The 21,067-nt window shown below is 33.4% G+C and overlaps 1 protein-coding gene across 1 annotated transcript in view; it reads right to left on the bottom strand.

Annotated features, from left to right (window-relative positions):
* Positions 1-21,067, bottom strand: part of ADAMTS19 (ADAM metallopeptidase with thrombospondin type 1 motif 19) — a 302,428-nt gene that overhangs the window by 119,345 nt on the left and 162,016 nt on the right. The window contains exons 9-11 of the mRNA XM_061188127.1: positions 19,764-19,904; positions 18,154-18,304; positions 5,304-5,405 (exon numbers count right to left, since the gene is read on the bottom strand). Coding sequence (XP_061044110.1) covers positions 5,304-5,405; positions 18,154-18,304; positions 19,764-19,904 — 394 coding nt within the window. The remainder of the gene's footprint in view (positions 1-5,303; positions 5,406-18,153; positions 18,305-19,763; positions 19,905-21,067) is intronic.

Here is a 21,067-nt window from a genome sequence, read left to right as displayed (position 1 = left end):
AGAGAGGACCAAAAAAGCATAAGGTCAAGTATCAATATAAGAATGGTACGTAAGATATAAATGTCTTTAACTAGAATGAAGCAGACATTTTAGCAAATTTAGCAATTTTGATTTAAACTGTCAGTGATTCAGGGTACTCTCTTTCCTTGTAACTTAAAAAAAAAGAGTATGACTCAATTTTAGCACTTTCCTTTATATATATATATTTTTTCTGAAAGTTTCTATCAAATTCAAGCATTAACATTATAGCAAATTTCTTTCAAAAGCTGTTTATTTGAAAGACTTGAACAATTAGACTTTTTGAAATTCTATCATTTCATTCCAATTATTCTATAGGTTATTTGGTATCTATTAACTGAGAAAGACAGCAAAGAAAGAAGAGAAAGGAGTGTGTTCATTCTCTTTTTTATATTTACTTTATCATTAACTTTAAACAAAAACAGCCAAAGAGGCTGTTTCTGTGGTCACCGAGGAATGGTTGCCAGGACTTTGAGGACAGATTATTATAATTTCTCCTTATTCCTGGAAAATCAGATCTATCATGATCATAGCAAACATATTAAAGGTAAAGATTAAAAAATTTTAGATAAATGATTGTACAATCACAAGGGTTGAGCAAGCTAATCCTTCCACTCCTAAACGATATTTTGCACTAATGGCAACATGATTCATAAGGGATTTTGAAGAAATTATAGCAGCTCTCTGATTCTTAGTTTTCCCATTTCAAAATGTGAATGATCATCATACTGATATTTACCTAATAGACTTTTCAGAGGTTGAATGAAACTAAGCACGATGCATAGTCCTTGGCAAAGATTTAATAAAAATTAACTATAATAAAAATACTAATAACAACAAATTATATATCATTATATTAATTTTATTAATAAGTTTCCAGAAATCTCACCAAAATTCTATTCATTCTGATCTTAACTGATCTGTTTCTTTAAAACTTATTTTGATAATATGTTTTTAAATGCTGTTTTTAGAAGAGAGAATTTAGAAAACTATGCTACGTAGTTTTGTGTGAGCCCAGTTAATGCTTTTCTATGCAATAAAATAATCAGTTCCTGCAGATTTTCTCTAATAATGTCAGATTTTAAATTCAACCTTTTTTGGATTCAAGGAGTTTTAAATCCAGGCTTGGGAAAAAACAAGACAAAACCTCAACAACTCAGAGTGTGTATTGACATGCTAAGATTGTCATTAAATAAATTGAGATTTTATATGAAGATTCAGTCTGAAAATTGCAAAAGGAGGAAAAAAAACAGACCTTGTGAAAACTTTTAAACAACTTACTGGTTTTAAGGATTTAATGATGTTATGCCATTCATGGAAAAAAAAAATCCAGTGTGAAAGCTGTCAAACTTCAATTGGTCAAGTTGTTTTGGCCTAGGTGAAGGGTGTTTATTTTTCCCTCGAGTGCATATCACAGCTCCTTGCCCATTTAGCAGTAAGCTGGCATTGAAAGGCTGGGCTAGAGTTCACAGCTGACTAAAAATATTCTGGGAAAGACCCAGATCTAGACTTGCACGTCATTTAAACTAGACACGTCTGGCAGATGAAGAGAAATGGAGACAGATATGCAAGCCAAATTTGCATACACAAATCAGTGAAATTTAAAGAAAGCATAGTATAATAGTTAAAGTTCATCCCCTTGCAGATAACCAGATCTCTGGACAAAACTATGGAGAACCTGCTTTTCTGTCTTCTAGGTGGTGCTGTGTTTCAACACTGGGCAAAGTGTTAAATGTTTTGTTTAAACTATTATACAAAATATTCTATTGGGTTTTACATAAAATGATCCTAATGCTGCTTTGCATGAATTTTCTAGCAGGATGTTTTGTTTCATTTGTATTTTTTAGCTTCAAAAAATTATATTACGCATGATTTAAAAAACTCAAAATTTCTCATATCGAATAATTCAGTCTGATTTATGAAAATGCTAAGGAAATATATAATATAGTTTATTTCTGGGACAGTACATGACCTAAAAAAGTTTGACTATATTTCTATTCTCTCAAATTTCTATGGGAATATGCCTAGGAAGTTGATGAAAACACCCAGTTGGAAGAGGTTCATGAAGATGACAAAGAAAACATTATTCTCTAAACAAATCTTCTTGACCGTACATTGTTAGATGAAAGAAGAGGAAGAAAGAAGGCAATAAACTGTCTCCATATGCAAATTTGTGACTGTAAGGATATTACATCCTTCATTTTTTTCAATAAAGAACGATAGTGGTAATTTCATCCTTTAGGAACTTAGGAAAGTAAATAATTGAAATATATTATGTATCATCCTTCAAAACAGTCTAAAATTCTAGTAAGTTGGTATTTAGTTTTCCTTCCCCATCCTCCAGTTCCTAGAAAATATTTTAAGTAAAAAACATACATTTCTCGGTTTTAACCAAATCATTTATCAACTCTTGGATCTCTGTTAATATAAATGTAAATACAGATGATAGTAGAGAAAAGGAGAAGAAAGAAAACAGGTTGCTTTTAATTTGGAAAATGCTGTCTATAAATAGTAGATAAATCCCTATCTTCAAAATCATTTTGAATTGGGACTTCCTTGGTGGTCCAGTGGTAAAGAATCCACCTTACAATGCAGGGGACACAGGTTCGATCCCTGGTCAGGGAACTAAGATCCCACATGCCGTGAGGCAACTAAGCCCACGGGCCACAACTACTGAGCTCACACGCCTCAATGTGCGTGCCACAAACTACAGAGCCCATTCACCTTGGAGCCTACGTGCCACAACTAGATAGAGAAAACCTACACGCCACAACTAGACAGAAGCCCATGAGCCGCAATGAAGAGCCCGCGCGCCGCAACTAAGGACCCGTCGCGGCCAAAAATAAAATAAATAAATAAATAAATAAAAAATAAATCTCTTAAAAAAATCATTTTGAATCATAGAATTCTGGTCAGCACCTTCTCAGACTTAATTATGTACTCTTAGATGAACTAGTTATACAGCTAAATTAACATCACTAGAGTGTAACACATTACAAAATTCTCAGCTTTGTTTCTTGGTTTGCCATGTACTGAGCTAGCAGTGTTTAGCGCGAGGTTGCAAGCATCCAAATATTTTATCCCTACAGCCCTCAACTGCAGAGTGTTGGAAGCTATTGTCATGATGGCTCCTACAATAGCTGGAACAGATGGATAGTTGAAGAAGCCCACATGGCCTGAGGAACTGAGAAGTTCATTAGTTATTTCAATACACAAAGCATTACAGAACCACTAAGAGAATATCATTAGCACAATTATAGGGAAATAAAACATTTACGTTTAATGAGTAATTACAATTTTGATTGCTGAAAGAATAAGTTTATTTTAGAGAACTAAAGAATGCAATTTATTCTCATAAATATCAGAAGAAAAAAACAGTAGAAAAATATTTAGGACACCAGATTATAAAAATGAACAGATTTTGTATTGCTAATGAAGAACTAAGTAAGACAAATGGGTTGTGTGATGTTTGAAGACATGTGGCTGAATATTTGGTTATCTCTATTACTGCTTTTGTGTTTCAGGGATGATGGAAATTATTGCTGGTGCAGAGTTTTATGACTCAAGCAATAAATTACTCAGCATAATACCATGAGGCTTGCCCAAAATACATACATTATTGTACTTCTGTGTATAATTTAAAAATAAAACAAATCCAAATTCTGACGCTCCATGTAAGCTCACAGAAAACACATTTGGCAGTCTGTAAACAACTGACTGATATTCACAGAAGTTCTTTCAAGGAACCATTTTCTTACTGATTATATCTAGTGATAAAATATTTCTAGTCCTTTTTTATTATTTGGGACTTAATTTGTACATTTTTCTTTTTCTCATTAAAGAAATCACAGAAGTAATATGACTATATGCTTATGTCAAACAATCCAGAAATGTCAGGAGAAAAGTTATATTCACCCTCACTTCCCATTGCTTTATTCCATCCATCAATTCCACATCCCTCCCAAGAGTCAACTGCTAATTATAGTTTGGTGTTTATATTTTCAAACAATTTTCTATGAGTTTAAAAATATATACTCTGTGTGTATACTCACATCTGTATGCAAATTGTTTTTTCCCTAACTCTCAAATGGTATCATATAAAGTATCAGTTTTTTCTGACATGTCTCTATACTAACTATCATGTCTTGTAGATGTTTTCAATTTAATACATATATATTTATCTCATTCTGTTAACAGCTACACTGGAACCATTCCTCTCCTGATGAATATTTTTGTTGTACCTCATTTCTCACCACAGCAAGTTGTATCCTGACATAAGCATGTGTGTGCGTGTGTTTGTGTGTGTACATGCACACGTGCCTATCTTTTTGCACAGGTGTAAGTATTTACTTAGGACAAAATTCTAGAAGTGGAACTGCTAGATTTCCATTTCTGTCCATTTTTCAAATTGATGTGCTTTTAAACTAGCCTTCTATATAACTTAATTTTTTTCACTAAGTAATTCACCCCAAGTAATCTTTATGTTGTTGATTCTTTTCAAATGTAATAAAAATTCATGTTCTTCAGAGGCAAGTTTTCTGATCTTACATCTAATGAGTAAAGTAATAACTGTTCTACTTTCCCTTCATAGAATAAAAATTAGAAAATTATGTAAACTATTGAATGGTTATCTTTTGATTAAATTAACTGTAATTATAAGTTTATATGGGATCTAATGCCTTAATATTCTTCAAAAGAAAATTAATTTTCAACAGCAACTGAAATGATCTGGAAATGTGTACTAATACATTTCCATAGCCTTATGAAACACATTAGATTAAACAACTTAGACAGCCAAATGTTTACTAATCCCCCAGAATATTTTATTTATGATGCTTGAAATGACAAGGAAAAACTATACCTGGTGGCTCTCCTAAGACAATATTTTATACTTTAAAGGATTCATTAGCTCTGAGTTTTACTATTTATGATTTATTTGTGAATCTTTTACTTATGTGTAATTTAATAGTAAAATATTTCATTTTTGTTAAAGTAATACATATATCCAACTCTCCACATTGTCATAATCAACAATAAAAAGTTACTGCATTGATATTTTAAAAACCCATGGATTTGTGAAAATATAAGTGTTAAAATTGAAAATAGAGGAAATGCTGAAACTTTATATATACTGAAAGTATTACACTGGTGTTAAGAAAGATACATATGTAACTGGCAGAAGAAAATGTCTTACCAGTTACACTCATAACTAGTAAGGAGAAAATGCAAGTTTCTTAAGTTTCACTTAATATTCTTATTAATTTCAGGCAGCACCAATGACTTACCTTACCAGTGTCACAATCGGTTCCGTCCATTGGTGGATCTAGTTTGGTTCTGCATTCTTTTTCCCCTTCTACCTTGCACCACAACCCTGTGCAAATAACATGCTGAAAACAAGGGTATAATAACTAATAAGGGGAAGGCATCACATTTTTGAGGTTAAGTCAATAAGGTTTGAGAGAGCTCTTTTAACAGAACATCAGAAATGATTTGAAGAAAAATATACTTTAGGTACTTTTAATATTAAACTCATAATTGAAATAGTGTATGGCTTATTTATAGTGATGAGAAGACTGATAAAAATAGAAAATCTGTTTCATAAATTTAACTATTTTAAAATTTCTTTAAATAAAACACATGTGATTACGCAAGATTAAGTAGCTACAGCAGAAAACTGTAAGCTAAAAATCATTATTTATACCATTATATGAACCAGGCTGGAAAAATTAAAGTAATGAGCTTATGGTATGAATTAGGTGCCTCCTATCTTAAAGCCTGTCCTCACTTATGCTCTGCTGTATGCCGACAAGCCATGTTAGTACTTCATTATTTCATCACATAGCCTTGGCCCCTGATGCAATACAGAGACTCTCAGTGGGCATATTTCCCTTGTTATCAGTCATTTTTACCTCAGTATGAATGAGTTCTAGGTACCCAGAATATATTTAACTTTTTCTAGGGAAAAGTTGAGGGAACAAACAAAAAATAGTGAGATAAAACAGCATAAACACAACAACATTGAAAGAAGAGAACTCTATACTTGTGGCCACCCAGAGACAGATAAAGAGGCAAAACTACCACATTCTTAAGGACTTTCTATTTCTATAGGATGGCTGAAGTTTTTTAGATACAAGCATGTTATTAACAAATTACACAGAAATATCAAATCCATGCGGCATACTTAAAGTGACTGGAGTAATCTATCTTGAAGATGATAGTGTGACTATCTATCCAGATATTTGGAGTAAAGGCTGGAAGAAAGCAGGTTGATAAGGACAGAACAAGTAAGTGTTGATGTGAAAGACAGTCTTGAAAGGGTGAGAAGACCAGTCAGATGGGAGGAGGCATATAAGGGTAGGGAGTAGGCAACAAGATTTTAAAGACAAAAAAACCAGATCCTGAATGCCAGGACTCCATATTTGGAGGGAAAAAGAAATCACTCAGCAGTTGACCAGCAGGTTGATAAGATAAAAAGGCTATTTTAGGGGGTTTACTCTGGCAGTGGTGTTCAAAACAAACTGAAAATACTGTGAAGTTAAAATTAACTTATGACTCAAATCTACTAAATACTTTGGGGATCATAAATTTAAACTAAGATTTCAAGCAGGTCTATTACAACTCTCCGAATTTGTTACAACTCCCCAAATATTATTTTCCTATTCTTTCTTTATTTAAAAATTTAGATTTCTGAAATGTTCGTAAGCTCTTGAAAATTCAATAGTCTACGGCAGGAGTGTGATATATTCTATTTACACTATTTTATGTGCTGTGACAGATAGTTTTTCTGCTTCAAAATATTTCATACAAATATATCTTATTATATTTAGGATATGATTTAGCTTAATTTCTGTGCTTTTATTTCACATATCATTTACCAAAAATTCATCCAGGAACTAATTTTAAAGAATGCCTAAATGAAATAGCTTCTCTGTAATATTTTAGACTCTTGAAAATAAGCAGAGGTTAATTGTTTGTCGTGTACTTTTGTGGACACACTTATATTTGAATTAATAGATATCTAACCTGAGAATTTTAGTTCCTAAAAGTTTTTTTTTTTTTTTTCTCCAAGACATTCTTGTTAATGGTGTTTTATAATTACGGGGTCAAATGCTGAATTTTCCACCAAAGAAGAATTTTGCTTTATTAATATTCAATAAGGCTTAGTTGTGCTATAACATGAATTATTTTAGTCAAGTTCATTAGTTAACCAATGCATATTGAACTAAAAAGCAAATCTTGTCTATGCTGTAGTTTTAAAATCATACTTGCTTGTTGAACACTGTGGTGGTCTAAATTCTGACCTTCCACCATTATCTGCTATTCAAAACAGCAGGTACTCTAACTGATCCCTACTTGAGGCACTGAGAGCATAAAAGCAAACCTGGCAGCTTTTCAAGATAAGCACAGTCATACAGAATATATCTCTCATAGAGGAGATCTCTTTACCCTTTATGTTCTACAGTGCTGGGGATCTTTTGGTAAGTAAATTATAGCCTCATTCTGAAAGATAACTCAGATTCAGGATTCAAACCAAACTGTAAAAAGTAAAGCAATAAAATAGTGAAGAAATGGGATGGACTGTTTTCTCCTTGAGAAGTGCAACATCTCAGATGCGTGATGTTAGAGCTATGTAATACCAAGCCCTTTCTTAAGAGGAGCAGGACTGGGTATTTTGTTAGAACCAAACACTCTGTATGTTACACAGGCCAGAGTCAAATCTTCTTTTCAACTTAATTACTGAAATCACTTACTATGGCAATTAAGAAAAGAACTTCAAAACTTATAATGCTGTGTACAGGAATCCAGGACAGAAACGTACAACTCAGCATTCCTTGCAAACTAATAAAAATAATACAACATTCCTTTTTTATTCCTCTGTAATAAGAAATGACCCTTAAAAGCATATATAAATTTGGATGTTTATCTCAAGAAGCCTTTTAAAAAGTTTACATGAAAAAAAAAATATTTTCAATGGAATAATTTAAATGGACATGGATTAACTGTCCATGTATAGATATCATAAAATTTATCTTCAAAGACAACCTGTGCCCATGTCTTTCTTTATAGCAAATAGTTCCATTAAGATGTTTTGAATTTTATGTTAAAATAAAAAAATCTTAAGTGCATATGCATGGAAGTAGCAATTAAATCTCAGACATGTAACTCCTTGTTCATCCATAAATTATCTTTCAAACTACAGTCTCAATAATGTAACATTTGATTGCAAGTGAAATTCAGTATGGAATAATATTTTCAAAAACAATCTTTTCTATCACAGAACAGCTTGGTATTATTAAGGATGGAAGAGAGGAAAAAAGTAAGGGAGAGAGAAAGAGAGGTATTTAAAAAATAGAATACAAAGACTCAAAAGAAATAAAAAAAACTGAAATCTAGTTTTTTATGAATATTAATAAAGTTGAAAATTAATCAAGAAAAAAACAGAAGGCAAAAATAAACACTATTAGGAATAAAAAATGAAGGCATAACTACAGATGACATAAAGTTTAAACAGAAGTAGGAAGACATTATGAACAGCTTTATGCCAAAAAACTTTAGAATGAATATGAAATGGAAAAATATTTTTAAAAAATTTACAAAAAACTTGCTAAAATGGACCTAAGAAGAAATAGAAAAGCTGAAACTATTGTCTAACCATAGAATAATTAAAAGTGACTGTTAAAAATCTTCCCACAAAGAATACATTTGATCCAAAAACTTAAATTGTCAATTTGCATAAACTGTCTAGAGAACAGAAAAAGAGGCAATATTCCTAAACACACTTTATGATACCCAAACCAGACAGGAGTTTTAAAAGAAAATGAAAATAGTGATCTACCTCATTTACAAACTTAGATTTAAATATTCTACACACTTTTTAACAGATGGAATCCAGCAATCCATGAAAAAAGGTAATGCACCATCATGATCATGTTGGGTTTTTCTTGAACTGCAAGGCTACTATAATATTAGAGATTTGATTAACATAATCAAGCACATCAAAAACTTCAAAATCTATGATTTTTGTATCTCTAGATACAAAGCTTGTGACACAATTCAACATCCATTCATTTAAAAAAAAGTTAGCAAACTAACCACTGAAGAACACATCTTCAAAATTAATGGACCTCTGGACATCTATAAAAATCTACAGCAAACATCGTTAAAAAACCGTGAAATGTTGAAAGTTTCCTTTTAAGATTAGGAAAATAGCAAAGATGGCATCTTGGCACAAACATAAAAAAAGTGAATACATGATGTATTCAAAGTGGTAAGAGGAAAAAAATAACTGTCAATCTAGACTCCTGAACTCAGCTAAAATTTTATTCAAGACTGAAGGTTAAATAAAGACTCTTTCAAGGAAACAAAAACTGAGTGTTTACCACCAACAGATCTTCCCAAAAGGAACTTCTAAATGGTGTATTTCAAGAAGAATATGACCTCATAGGAAAGGGCTGAAAAGCACTTGTGATCAAAGAACCTGACAAAAATGAGGATAAATCTAAATAAACATTGATTACATAAAGCAATAATAATTGGACTTTAGCCATTATTATTAACCTTTTTAATGGGAAGAAATACTAAAAATCTAGCACATTTACATCTCAAAAACTTTATCCCTTAGCAGAAACGATTTGACCACTGACAGTTAAATATTTAAATTTGATGTCTTCTCTTTTACCTCCTTCACTCCATATACTTCCTGACTGCTAGAGGTAGATGTTGAGTAACAGACATGGGAAGAAAAATGTAGTCTATGCATAGCCAACAAATGAAGCAGCACGCTGCAAAGGACCCCTCAATAGAACACATCTTAGAGTGTTAAAGAAAATCAAGGAGTACGAAGAAATTTAGAGAAAGGAGAACTGTCAATACCTAGTTAATGAAGCCCCAAAGAAAAGAAAAAAAAGTGGGAAGGAACTATTTGAAATATTTGAAAGAAAAATGATCCAGAATTTCCTTGTGTGAAAGAGAAATATAAGATAAAAATATTCCTCTTCTGGAATGGTGGAATAAGTTCCCAGAAGACCAACCCTCCTGCAGCTAACAACCATAAACTGTGGAACAAATGCAAAAACCAACTTCCTGGTGGTTCTGGAACGTGAACAAAGGCAGGTAAATTGTTTAGGGGAGCTGACTGACATAAGTTGAGTTCACCATCTTTGTGGCTTTGACCTGATAGTGGTTTGTGGTCATGGCATGACACAATGGCTAAAGCAATATATGCCATCTTTTTAGACTCCTGAAGACAGAAACTGATGTGGTCAAAGCTGCCAAAACCTGAAGGGACAATCCCAAAAGGAAGAGAGTCAGAGAAGTTTAGGTCTTTAGGTGGCACCTGTACCATACATACAAGGGACACACCCCAAATAGCCCAGATAAGGAAAGAGTGAGCTGATCCAACATATGAGGTGCTATCTACAGTAGGCAAGATAGTTTCCAGTTTGAGTCTAACAAACTTAATTCCCTGTGAAAACAAAAACCAAAACACTATTTGGAGGAATATAACAGAATCCAGAGTATCTGCTGCAACAGGGGTCAGCTAACTCTTTCTGTAAAGTGCTAAATAGTATACAGTTTAGGCTTGTGGGCCACACAATCTCTGTTGCAACTATTCATCACTGTCACTGTAGTTTGAAGGCAGCCAAAGAGAACATGTGAACAAATGGGGGTGACTGTGTTCTAGTAAAACTTTATTTACAAAAACAGGCAGCCAGTCCCTACCCCATGGTTTGCAAAAAATTAATGTATTAATATATATAATATGTTAATGTATTAATATTGTAGATTAAAAACATATGTGTACACAAATAATCATTCACAAATCTTCTGAGTAGCCTTACTCATAATAGCTAACATCCCAGATGTCTACTAAGAGGTGAATTGATAAACAAAACTGTTATATACCAGTGGAATACTATTCCTCAAGAAAAAAGAACTAATTACTCATACACATAAAAAGATACAAAGAATGTCTGACTTTTGAATGCAGAGGAAAATTTGGTTTCTCCAATGTAAAGTAGGAGAGGAGAACAAGAGTAAAAAGTAGAGCATAAATAAGAAACACAAACACAAAATAAGCTGACAATAAAAATCCTAAAAAACATTAATTTAAATCAATGTAAAAAATGTTAAACTAGCTGATGAAAATACCAAAAAATGGTTACATTGGTTTAAACAGAAAAATATAAAATCTAGCAATTCCTTTTCTCTAGTAAACATACCCATCTATCCATACCCATATTAGTATTTATGTTTTATTTGGAAAGGTTGAAGATAAAGATGTGACAAATATTAGCCAGGATAATGGTTTTAATGCCAGACAAAATAGATTTTAAGACACAAGTCATAAAAAATGCAGAGGAGAAAAACAGATCAACAGATGAAAACCCATAAATATGTATGCACCTATAATATAATTCAACATTATATAAGGTAATAACAGATAGAAATACAGGGAAAAATAAATAAATCAGTAGTTTGAGTTGGATATTTTAACATGTCTGTCAGTCACTAATGGATCAATCAAGCCAAAATAAGCAAACAGATATTTTGAATAATAATATTAATATACTTCATCTAAGATCTAGTGACAGATAATGAACTTCAAAAACCACACATTCTTCAGCAGAAGACCTAAATAGACATTTTGCCAAAGAAGATATACAGATGGCCAACAGGCGCATGAAAAGATGCTTAATAGCTAATTAGTAGAGAAATGCAAATCAAAACTACAATGAGGTATCACCTCACACCAGTCAGAATGGCCATCATCAAAAAGTCTACAAATAATAAATGGTGGAGAGGGTGTGGAGAAAAAGGAACTCTCTTACACTGTTGGTGAGAATGTAAATTGGTGTAGCCACTATGGAAAACAGTATGGAGGTTCCTTAAAAAGCTAAAAATAGAGTTACCATATGATCCAGAAATCCCATTCCTGGGCATATACCCGGAGAAAACTCTAATTTGAAAAGTTAAATGCACCCCAATGTTCATAGCAGTACTATTTACAATAGCCAGGACATGGAAGCAACCTGAATATCAATTGACAGATGAGTGGATGTAGAAGATGTGGTGTGTGTATGTGTGCACGCATGTGTGTGTATATATACATATATATACATATATATATGATGGAATATTATTCAGCCATAAAAAAGAATGAAATAATGTCATTTGTGGCAACATGGATGGACCTACAGATTATCATATAAAGTGAAGTAAGTCAGACAGAGAAAGATAAATATCATATGATATCACTTATATGTGGAATCTAAAAAAATGATACAAATGAACTTATTTACAAAACAGAAAGAGACTCACAGATATAGAAAACAAACTTATGGTTACCAAAGGGGAAAGAGGGGAAGGGATAAATTGGGAGTTTGGGTTTAATGGATACACACTACTCTATATGAAATAGAGAAACAACAAGGACCTACTGTATAGCACAGGGAACTATATTCAGTATCTTGTAATAACCTATAATGGAAAGGAATCTGAAAAAGAATATATATACACATATACACACAAAAAAAACAAAACAAAAACAGCACAACTTAATTGGAGAACTTGATGGATTCAATCACTTCAAAATTTTAAAATGACATTGTATAAAAAGTTAACACACAATGACATACTTTAAGGAACTGTCACCTAGAATATAGAATATAAAAAGAACTCCTGCAAATCAGCAAGAAAAACAGAAAGTTTAAAAAATGGGCAAAATGTAAATAGGCAAATTACAAAGACAGAGACCTAAAAAATAAAAGCCCACGTCAATAAGAAGTCATGAAAAAAAATTAGTCCTAAGGAAAAAAATTAAAGAGCTAGATTATCTAGACAAATAATTTGCCATCAAACTCATGTACTCACATACCATGTAGGACTAAAGCTCAAAGAACAGGATGAAGTTTTGATTAGATGGCAAAACAGGCAGATTCAATTCCTGGTAGCTTTAACCCACCATAACTTTATTGATCTTATAGGAAGAAAGGACAGTAAAAATCTTCAACTTCACCAATCTTAACAACATGATTTATCAATGATACTGTATTAGTTGCCAAAACAACTACTTTCCATCAAGGGATATTTCATGCTTTTTTAGCCCTAATTCCTATTGCCTCTGGAATTTCACAATGCCAAATCACAGAGACTCAGTCTTCTAGAATTCTTCATAAGGTACTCCTTTCAATGCCAACCTGTTCATTAGATCAAATGAGAGATTTTAGAAGTCCTACATACTTTGATATATTAAGTCGATATAAGAGAAATGTAAAACTGGAACTTTACATGGTACTTTCACTTTAAGTCATCATATGATTTAATTACACTAAGAAGTTTTCAATACAATATAATATGTATGCAACTCACATTGTGCCTAGTCCAAAACCAAAGGCAGAACTTTAAGTTTCCTGGAGGTCTTCATTTTTTAATTTTTTTTTAGCAAACTTCCTTCTTACTCAAATAATGTAACTCTCAAGCAGCCACTTCTTATTGGTTCTAAGGAAACATCCATACCTCTGTATTCTTAGCCAGGCTAAGTAATTTTAGGCAGCTATTAGGATAACTTGATGCATTGTAGCTGGCTCAGCCACAAGATGCCAGATGGCCTAGAGGCACCAAATGCTTAGGACTCAGGAATAAGGTCATCCGAGAAGTTAGCATATTCATGCAGAAGAGTGAGCAATTATTGCTGAGGGTCGAGATGTTTCACAAGCATCTCTACAGCTATGCCTTTAAACATTTTGCAGATGTAAGCTGCTATCCTAAGGGTAAATTTATATCATTAATTAGATCAGCATGTACATAATGTTGGAGTCCCTAGTGCTTGTATATAACTATTTGTCAGTAAGAATGGAAGAGCAATATCTAATTCAAATACTATGGGCTAACTACCATTGTCTCATATTGTACCAGAAACACACATGTTGAAAAGTTGCTGCAAATCTTTACTCCATGCAGCTCAACACTTATTTATAACTGAACGGAGATATAAGATGGACATAAGGATGCCTGATTAACTCATGTGTAAGCTGTGAAACATAAGCTACATACCCTTATAGGTTGTTATTTATGGAGCCATTGAATTAATATTTTAGATGGTTAACTTCATATTCTCTGGACATATTATATATCTAAGAATCAACTATTTCTATGAGTAAAATTTTAGAGTTATTATTCCATCATTCAGTTGATTCACTTATTAATTTAACAAATACTTATTGAGCACTCTTTTAGGTGCCAGAGGTACAGTGATAAAAAGGACTGACAACTCTTTTGATGTTATGGAGCTTGCCTTCTAGGAGATTCGTTTTGTATAAAGTCTAGATGACAGACTGGTAGATATGGCGACTTCATGTGTACCCCCCTGAATGTGTACGTGAGTGGCTTAACGTGCTGAACTATTCTATCTTCTACACTTATAACTACTTCCCCTTATATTTTTAACTTCTACCTCCTTACCCTCAGGTGTTCAAGGATGTCAAGAAAGCATCAAGTAACAGTGTCCCAAACCCAGTGGGAAAAACATAGCAATTGCATATTCTCAGACTTCATTTTACTCCCCTTGTCTTCAGCTTTTGGAATTTCTAATCATTTCCACTTTGAAAAATGTCTTCACTTAGCCTCCAAGATCTTACTTTCTCTTGGTTTGATTCCTACCAATAGACTTCTTCAGAGTTTTAATTGTTGCTTCCTCCTTATTTTCCTAACCTCTAAATATTGTAGTGATTAAGTTCTCAGTCTTTGAATTTTTCCTCTTCTAACTCATTTCCTAGTGTCATCATTTAGTATCATGTCTTCAGTATCTCCTACTTGTTGAGGACTTCCAGATAGATATCTATTCTGGACCTACAAACATCTCTACTTGGATGTCCAATGGACATCTTAAACTTAAAACATGAACCTAACTCCATGCCAGTGCATTTGCTTTCTGTTTCTTCTTGCTACATTTTCCCCAAGATAAATGCATGGCTGGCTACCTAACTTCCTTCAGATTTCTAAACAAATGTCACTTGCTTTAGGAAGCCTTCCCAGATAATCCTGTATAAAATAGCACCATTCCCACCCCCCCATCCCTGGTTGTATTCCCTGTCTTTGTTACCTGAACTTATACTTCTCCAAAACACTTATTACTAACTGACATATTATATATGTATGTACTTATTGTCTGTTTCACCAGCTAAAATTAAGCTCCATGAAGCTGGGGGTTTCTTCCTACTGTGTTACTAGTACACAGAACAGCACCTGGAAAGTAGCTGGAACTCAATAAATATTTATCAAATCAATGACTGAATTTTTAAATAATCTCTTCTGTGGCTCTATCTACCTATTTACCTACCTACCTACCTACCTAATTTCTATGCTTTGCAAGCTGCACTAATTTGGGATGGAAATGATGATTTTTCAAGGGTGGTACCAGAATGCTGTTTTGGATTTTGGAATGAAAGAAGTCCAGTGTCTTAGCCCTAAGAGACTTCGAAAGATATCATAGTTCCATTACTTGTTCTACAGAGTGTGGCTTAGAAAGAAAAAGAGTTTTGACTAAGGTTACACAACTAATAAGAGGCAGAATCACTGTTAGAGCCCAGGCTTCACGCCTTTCCAGCCAGTGCTCTCCAACCAAACCCCTATTAGGAGGCATTGCTTCTCCTTGGCTGCCCACAGCAGCCCAATCCTTTCTGGCATTATTTTAAAATTGTCCTTAATGAAGATTACACACAGATAGAACTAGAGAAAAATCTGGTTTTATGAATAAAAATGTCACATATAGATAATTTCAGGGAAAAAAGGAGAACATTTCTGGATACTTAAGACCTAAAACTTAATTCTGTTTGCAAAACGCCTAGTTTAAAACAAGGCAACATCCTAGGATATTGAGAAACGGATTTAATATCCCCTAACAAATAGTTATACTGTCAGAGGTGGAGAAAAAAATCCACGCAGGTAGGTTAGTGAGAAACAATCATATAAATAGAGCAAATAGCCTAGAAAAGTTAAAAAAAAATCAATTAAAATATTTCTTGACCCTGATGGTGTAGGTGCTGTAAGGGATAAAGCAAATTCAGTCTAAACACAGGATCTGATCTAAGGTTTTTCCCATACAAAGACACAAAGTAAAGAAGTTTGAATTCCATAAGAAGCAGTAGAGCATAGTGGTTACATACACTCTATTCTTTGGATTTGCATCTAACACTCCCTCTTCATAGGGGTAATAACTTAATTGTGTTATTTAACTTCTACAGGCCTCAAACTGTTGATCTGTAAAACAGGACTAAATATCAACTATGGCATATAATTGTTATAAGAATCAAAATAGATCATAAATCTAAATGATGTACACACTGTGGCATCCATTTTAGAGTTCAAAATATTGTGGAATGGTACTAGTAAAATTTAACTAACTGCAATATATAATTAAAAATAATTTCTAAAATTTTAAAAAATAGTATTTATGAAAAATGATCTAAAATTTACCAAAATCACATTTGTAGTTGATCATTTGCTGAGTTTTTCTAACACTTAGGGTACTTCATAAAACATGAACATTTTTCATTGATCAAGTCTATCAATTTTCTGTACTACATGAACTGAAACCATCTCCTATGCAATAGTATGATAGTAATCATAGGCAGCCTACTCTGTTTTCCAAAACATGATAATTTCAGCATGTAGATGTGTTTACCTACAAAACCAAACTTGTGGACCTCAAAACATTCATTTTACCATGACGATTTAAGAAAGAAGATTGTAACCCAATTTTTGATTGTCTAAAGTCCTTGGAGTTGAGTAGATTGAACAAGATTGGTAGATGAGATCAGAGAGGTATTAGGACAGATAATACAAAGTCAACCTGGCTACTGCTGTAATTATCACACCCAATGCTAAGCTCCAAGGATCCATTGGTCTGCCACATGTGAACCCTTGGGTGTCCAGTCACAATCACACACCTATATCAGTTCCTCTTGAGGTCTAATATTCCAAGATGAGTATTACAATCTATACATTGTTTCACATGTCACATTTAATGGAGCTCCAACTTCTTCATACATTCACTTATTTTAATCTTAAGTCAAATATTCACTGAGTGCCTACCATGTGCTAGCCATTGGACTAGGTGCTGGAGAAACACTCTGCCCTCCTGGAGCTTACACACTAGGGTGGGAAATTAATAAGAGGAAAGTAACAAACAAGTGAATAACTCCTTTGATAAGAACAACGAAGCAGAGAGAGCATATGTCATAATGCCGTACAACCTTTTCCTTATAATGAATTGTAATTATTCTGCCAGTAATCCAAGACAGCATTATCTTCAACAAAGCCAAACTCCTTTGAGGCAATCACAGAAACTTAGGTACAGTGAAATACAGCTATCAATTCACTCTAAGCATGATTATCAGTTGAAGCCTGAAATACAAAGTATGCGCGAGTATGTGTATTGGAAAGAGGTAGGAAGAAATGGGCAGCTAGGGGATGAGCTTTAGGAAGACAGAAGAAAAGAAAAAAGGAAGGGTAAATAGAGCTAAATTCTTACATCAATTATGAAGGTCATTTTGCTCAATCTTTCTAGAATGGGACAATTGGCCTCTCAGAGTAACTAGTGACTGAATACTAATATACACTGCTTAGTTCACCATCAGACATTTACCCTTTTCCTCTAGTTTAACTATTTAGAAATGTACTCTCTAATTTTTATTCCTATAGAACATATTTTTAACAATTTATTTTCAGAGTTAAAAGGTATAATCCTTCCTCCAAAATTACATGTTCATATATCGTTTTCATTACATTTTCACCCAGTTACCTACCATGTAAGCAAGTAAGAGATTTAAAACAAAAGCAACGAACTGGCATAATGCAAAGACTTTTCTGACTTCAGTGCCATTTTTGAAGTAGAAATTCTTGGGTCATTCCTTCCTGGCTTTAATTAAATACCGACACCTGTTTCTATCACTTTCAAAACGTTAGGGGGAAAACGCAGAAACCCTTCCTTAGAAAATCCTTCGTTCCAATACTGGGATGCTTTGAAGCCACAAACTCTAAAATAAAGTCATCTTCCCCTCCTCCAATCAATACTTCTAAATAATGGATGTGAACATACACTTAAAAAAAATCCTACCTGGATACAACTCTTACCTGCATCTCTTGACAAAAGGAAGCCAATGGCCCAAAGAGAATCTGACATTGCTCGTCAGCAGTGTATGTCATCTCTGGCAACTTGGAGGGAACCATCACGGAATTGACACTCTGGGGATTTGTCTGTAGCAAGCAGTTACTGGCCTTTGACCTGGCGATATGCAGATATGTGTAACATTTTGAATTAAATGCAAAAAGTTGTTATAATTAGTTAACACAGCAACAGGAAACATTTTGATACTACTAAAATATGTTCTTACTTTTATTTATAAGCTCTTCTATTGAATGCTCATAGAAATTATCCCATGTATGAGAATCATTTGTTTATAATTATTACGATAAACCTAATAATAAAAAAAGTTCAAATTAACAGGACTTTTCGTTTTTAAAGATCTTTCATATGGATTAACTCAGCTAATCTACATAACACTGTGAGGTGGTTATTATTTTACATATTTATAAGATGAAGAAGCTCAGAGAGTAACTTGCCCAAAAGTAATGTATGAAGGTAAGAAATCAACTATATTCTGGGATTTAAGGAATCTATGGAAAGCAATCTCAAGTGACTATTAATAGTGTGAATATTTTTCTACTTGACATTGTACTACAACTTCCATTTATGGAGTAAAATTTAATTTTATCGTAGTTCTGATTCATGAGAAGACAACTACACAAAATCCTGCACTCATTAGGGCCTACTGAGGGGCTACTGTTGCAGTGACAAAGAGAATGCCCAGATTCTACTGCACATATTTCTGGAAAGAGTTACAGTAACGTAATAAATATATTTTAGTAGATTTTAATATTCATTTGACAAAAAATTAGCTTGACAATTTAAATGGTATGGAAAAATAAATTTGTGTAGTGAATTTGGCTAGTAAGATGTTCCTATATTTCTTACTTAGACTTTTGGATACTTTAAGTATCTCTCACTCACTAATTGGGACTTTACATAACATCTACTGGTACTGTTTCAGCTTCCCCTTCTATTACTGAAGGAAAAAGTAAAGAACAGGGCTTTAAAATGAAAATTAGAACAGAAATACTTTTTTTCATTTCTTTTTCCAACCAGGCAGAAGCTACGTATTACCAAAGTTGAAGGTTGAAAAGAGGAGAATCAAGGACTATTATAATGGTGAAAACTATGCATTGACATTAATGTAAAAAGATTCAGAGTTCAGAACTACCGCAGCGGAAAGGTAGAGCTTTTGTTAAAGAGATTCTTTATAACAACAGATGTAGAGGGATGAGCAATGAAAATGTTTCCACTGAGAAATTTTGAAGAGGCAATTAAATGTTATGAAAGGTTTTGTATCATTATAATAACTTTCAACCTTACAAATCACCTTGCCCATCCTCTTGTTTGAAAGTGTGGAAACTAAGAAACAAGTGGGTTAAATAATATGTCCCAGTTCGCACCATGAGTCAGTGGAGAACCAGGACTGGAACCAAGCACCTTGATTCCTAATCTGGTGGCTGCTTCCCTCATCTGGTGGCTGATTCCCTCATCTGGTGGCTGATTCCCTCCGCCACACCACCCTCCCAGGCTGGTAGAGGAAGCAGGCACACATACACATTCATGACACAGCAACAGCTAGTGACCTCAGTACCTTAGAAATCTTTCCAAATCTTCCTTGCTACATCGGGACCACGAGACATCACCGAGATTTTGTCCTTTAATCCATTCACCAGACATGATATGAAGACCATCAGCACATGATGGGTGGTCATTGTCATGATTAATCCCCATGCTGATTTGGAATATAAAATTTAAAAATTACATTAGATAGATATTTTTAACCTGTTATTATAATTGCAATTAAATAACAGCTAAATAATTAAAATAATGGGAGAGAAATTCGTTTTTTAGTTTTATTTTTTATTTTATTTTTTATTGAAGTAGAGTTGAATTACAATGTTGTGTTAACTACTGCTGTACAGCAAAGTGACTCAGTTATATATATATATATATATATATATATATATATATATATATATATACACATTCATTTTCATATTCTTTTCCATTATGGTTTATCACAGGATATGGAATACAGTTCCCTCTGCTATACAGTAGGACCTTGTTGTTTATCCATTCTATATATACCAGTTTGCATCTGCTAACCCCAAACTCCCACTCCACCCCTCCCACACCCTCCCCTCCCCTTGGCAACCACCGGTCTATTCGGAGAGAAATAAGTTTTGTTTTTTTTTTTAAAGTTTTTTTGACGTGGACCATTTTTAAAGTCTTTATTGAATTTGTTATAATATTGCTTCTATTTTATGTTTTGGATTTTGGCCACGAGGCATGTGGGATCTTAGCTCCCTGATCAGGGATCGAACCCGCACTCCCTGTGTTGGAAGGCGAAGTCTTAACCACTGGACCGCCAGGGAAGTCCCGAGAAATTAGTTTTAAAGGTCAACATAAAATTAGATTTCAGACTGATTTATTTTTAAAATTGTATAGTCTATATTAAAAGTCAATGTTTTTACTTAGTAAAAAACATTCTCCCAATCAATCTAGTAAATAACATGCTTAGTTCACCTGTATCAAAATGATCTACAGATATATTTTTGACATAGTAGTAGGTATGAAGCACATAGAAATGGTAAGTTTCTATTCAATCACACTAGATTCTTGCTCTTGCCTAAAGATCCTTTATTCTTTCCTTTATCAAATCCGAAACCACATTAAAGTATTATTTTCCCCCAAGTGTTTCACGAGATAGTCTTCCTCCACTCATCATAAAACACAGACTGTCCCTGGGAAACCTGCACACTCTTGGCCATCTTCATCTTTTCTACTGAATCCTGAATCTGTTGCTCTAAGTTGTAACTCTACTCTAAAACTCTGACTTACCTTCTGATGGATGTATTAGAAGACTGTTAAATTCAGTATGTCTAAAAGCTGCCC

This window comes from Eubalaena glacialis, chromosome 4 (assembly GCF_028564815.1).
Source record: "Eubalaena glacialis isolate mEubGla1 chromosome 4, mEubGla1.1.hap2.+ XY, whole genome shotgun sequence".
Classification (NCBI taxonomy): Eukaryota; Metazoa; Chordata; class Mammalia; order Artiodactyla; family Balaenidae; genus Eubalaena; species Eubalaena glacialis.
Note: the sequence above shows the minus strand (reverse complement) of the source record. Positions and strands in the feature narration are given on the sequence as shown.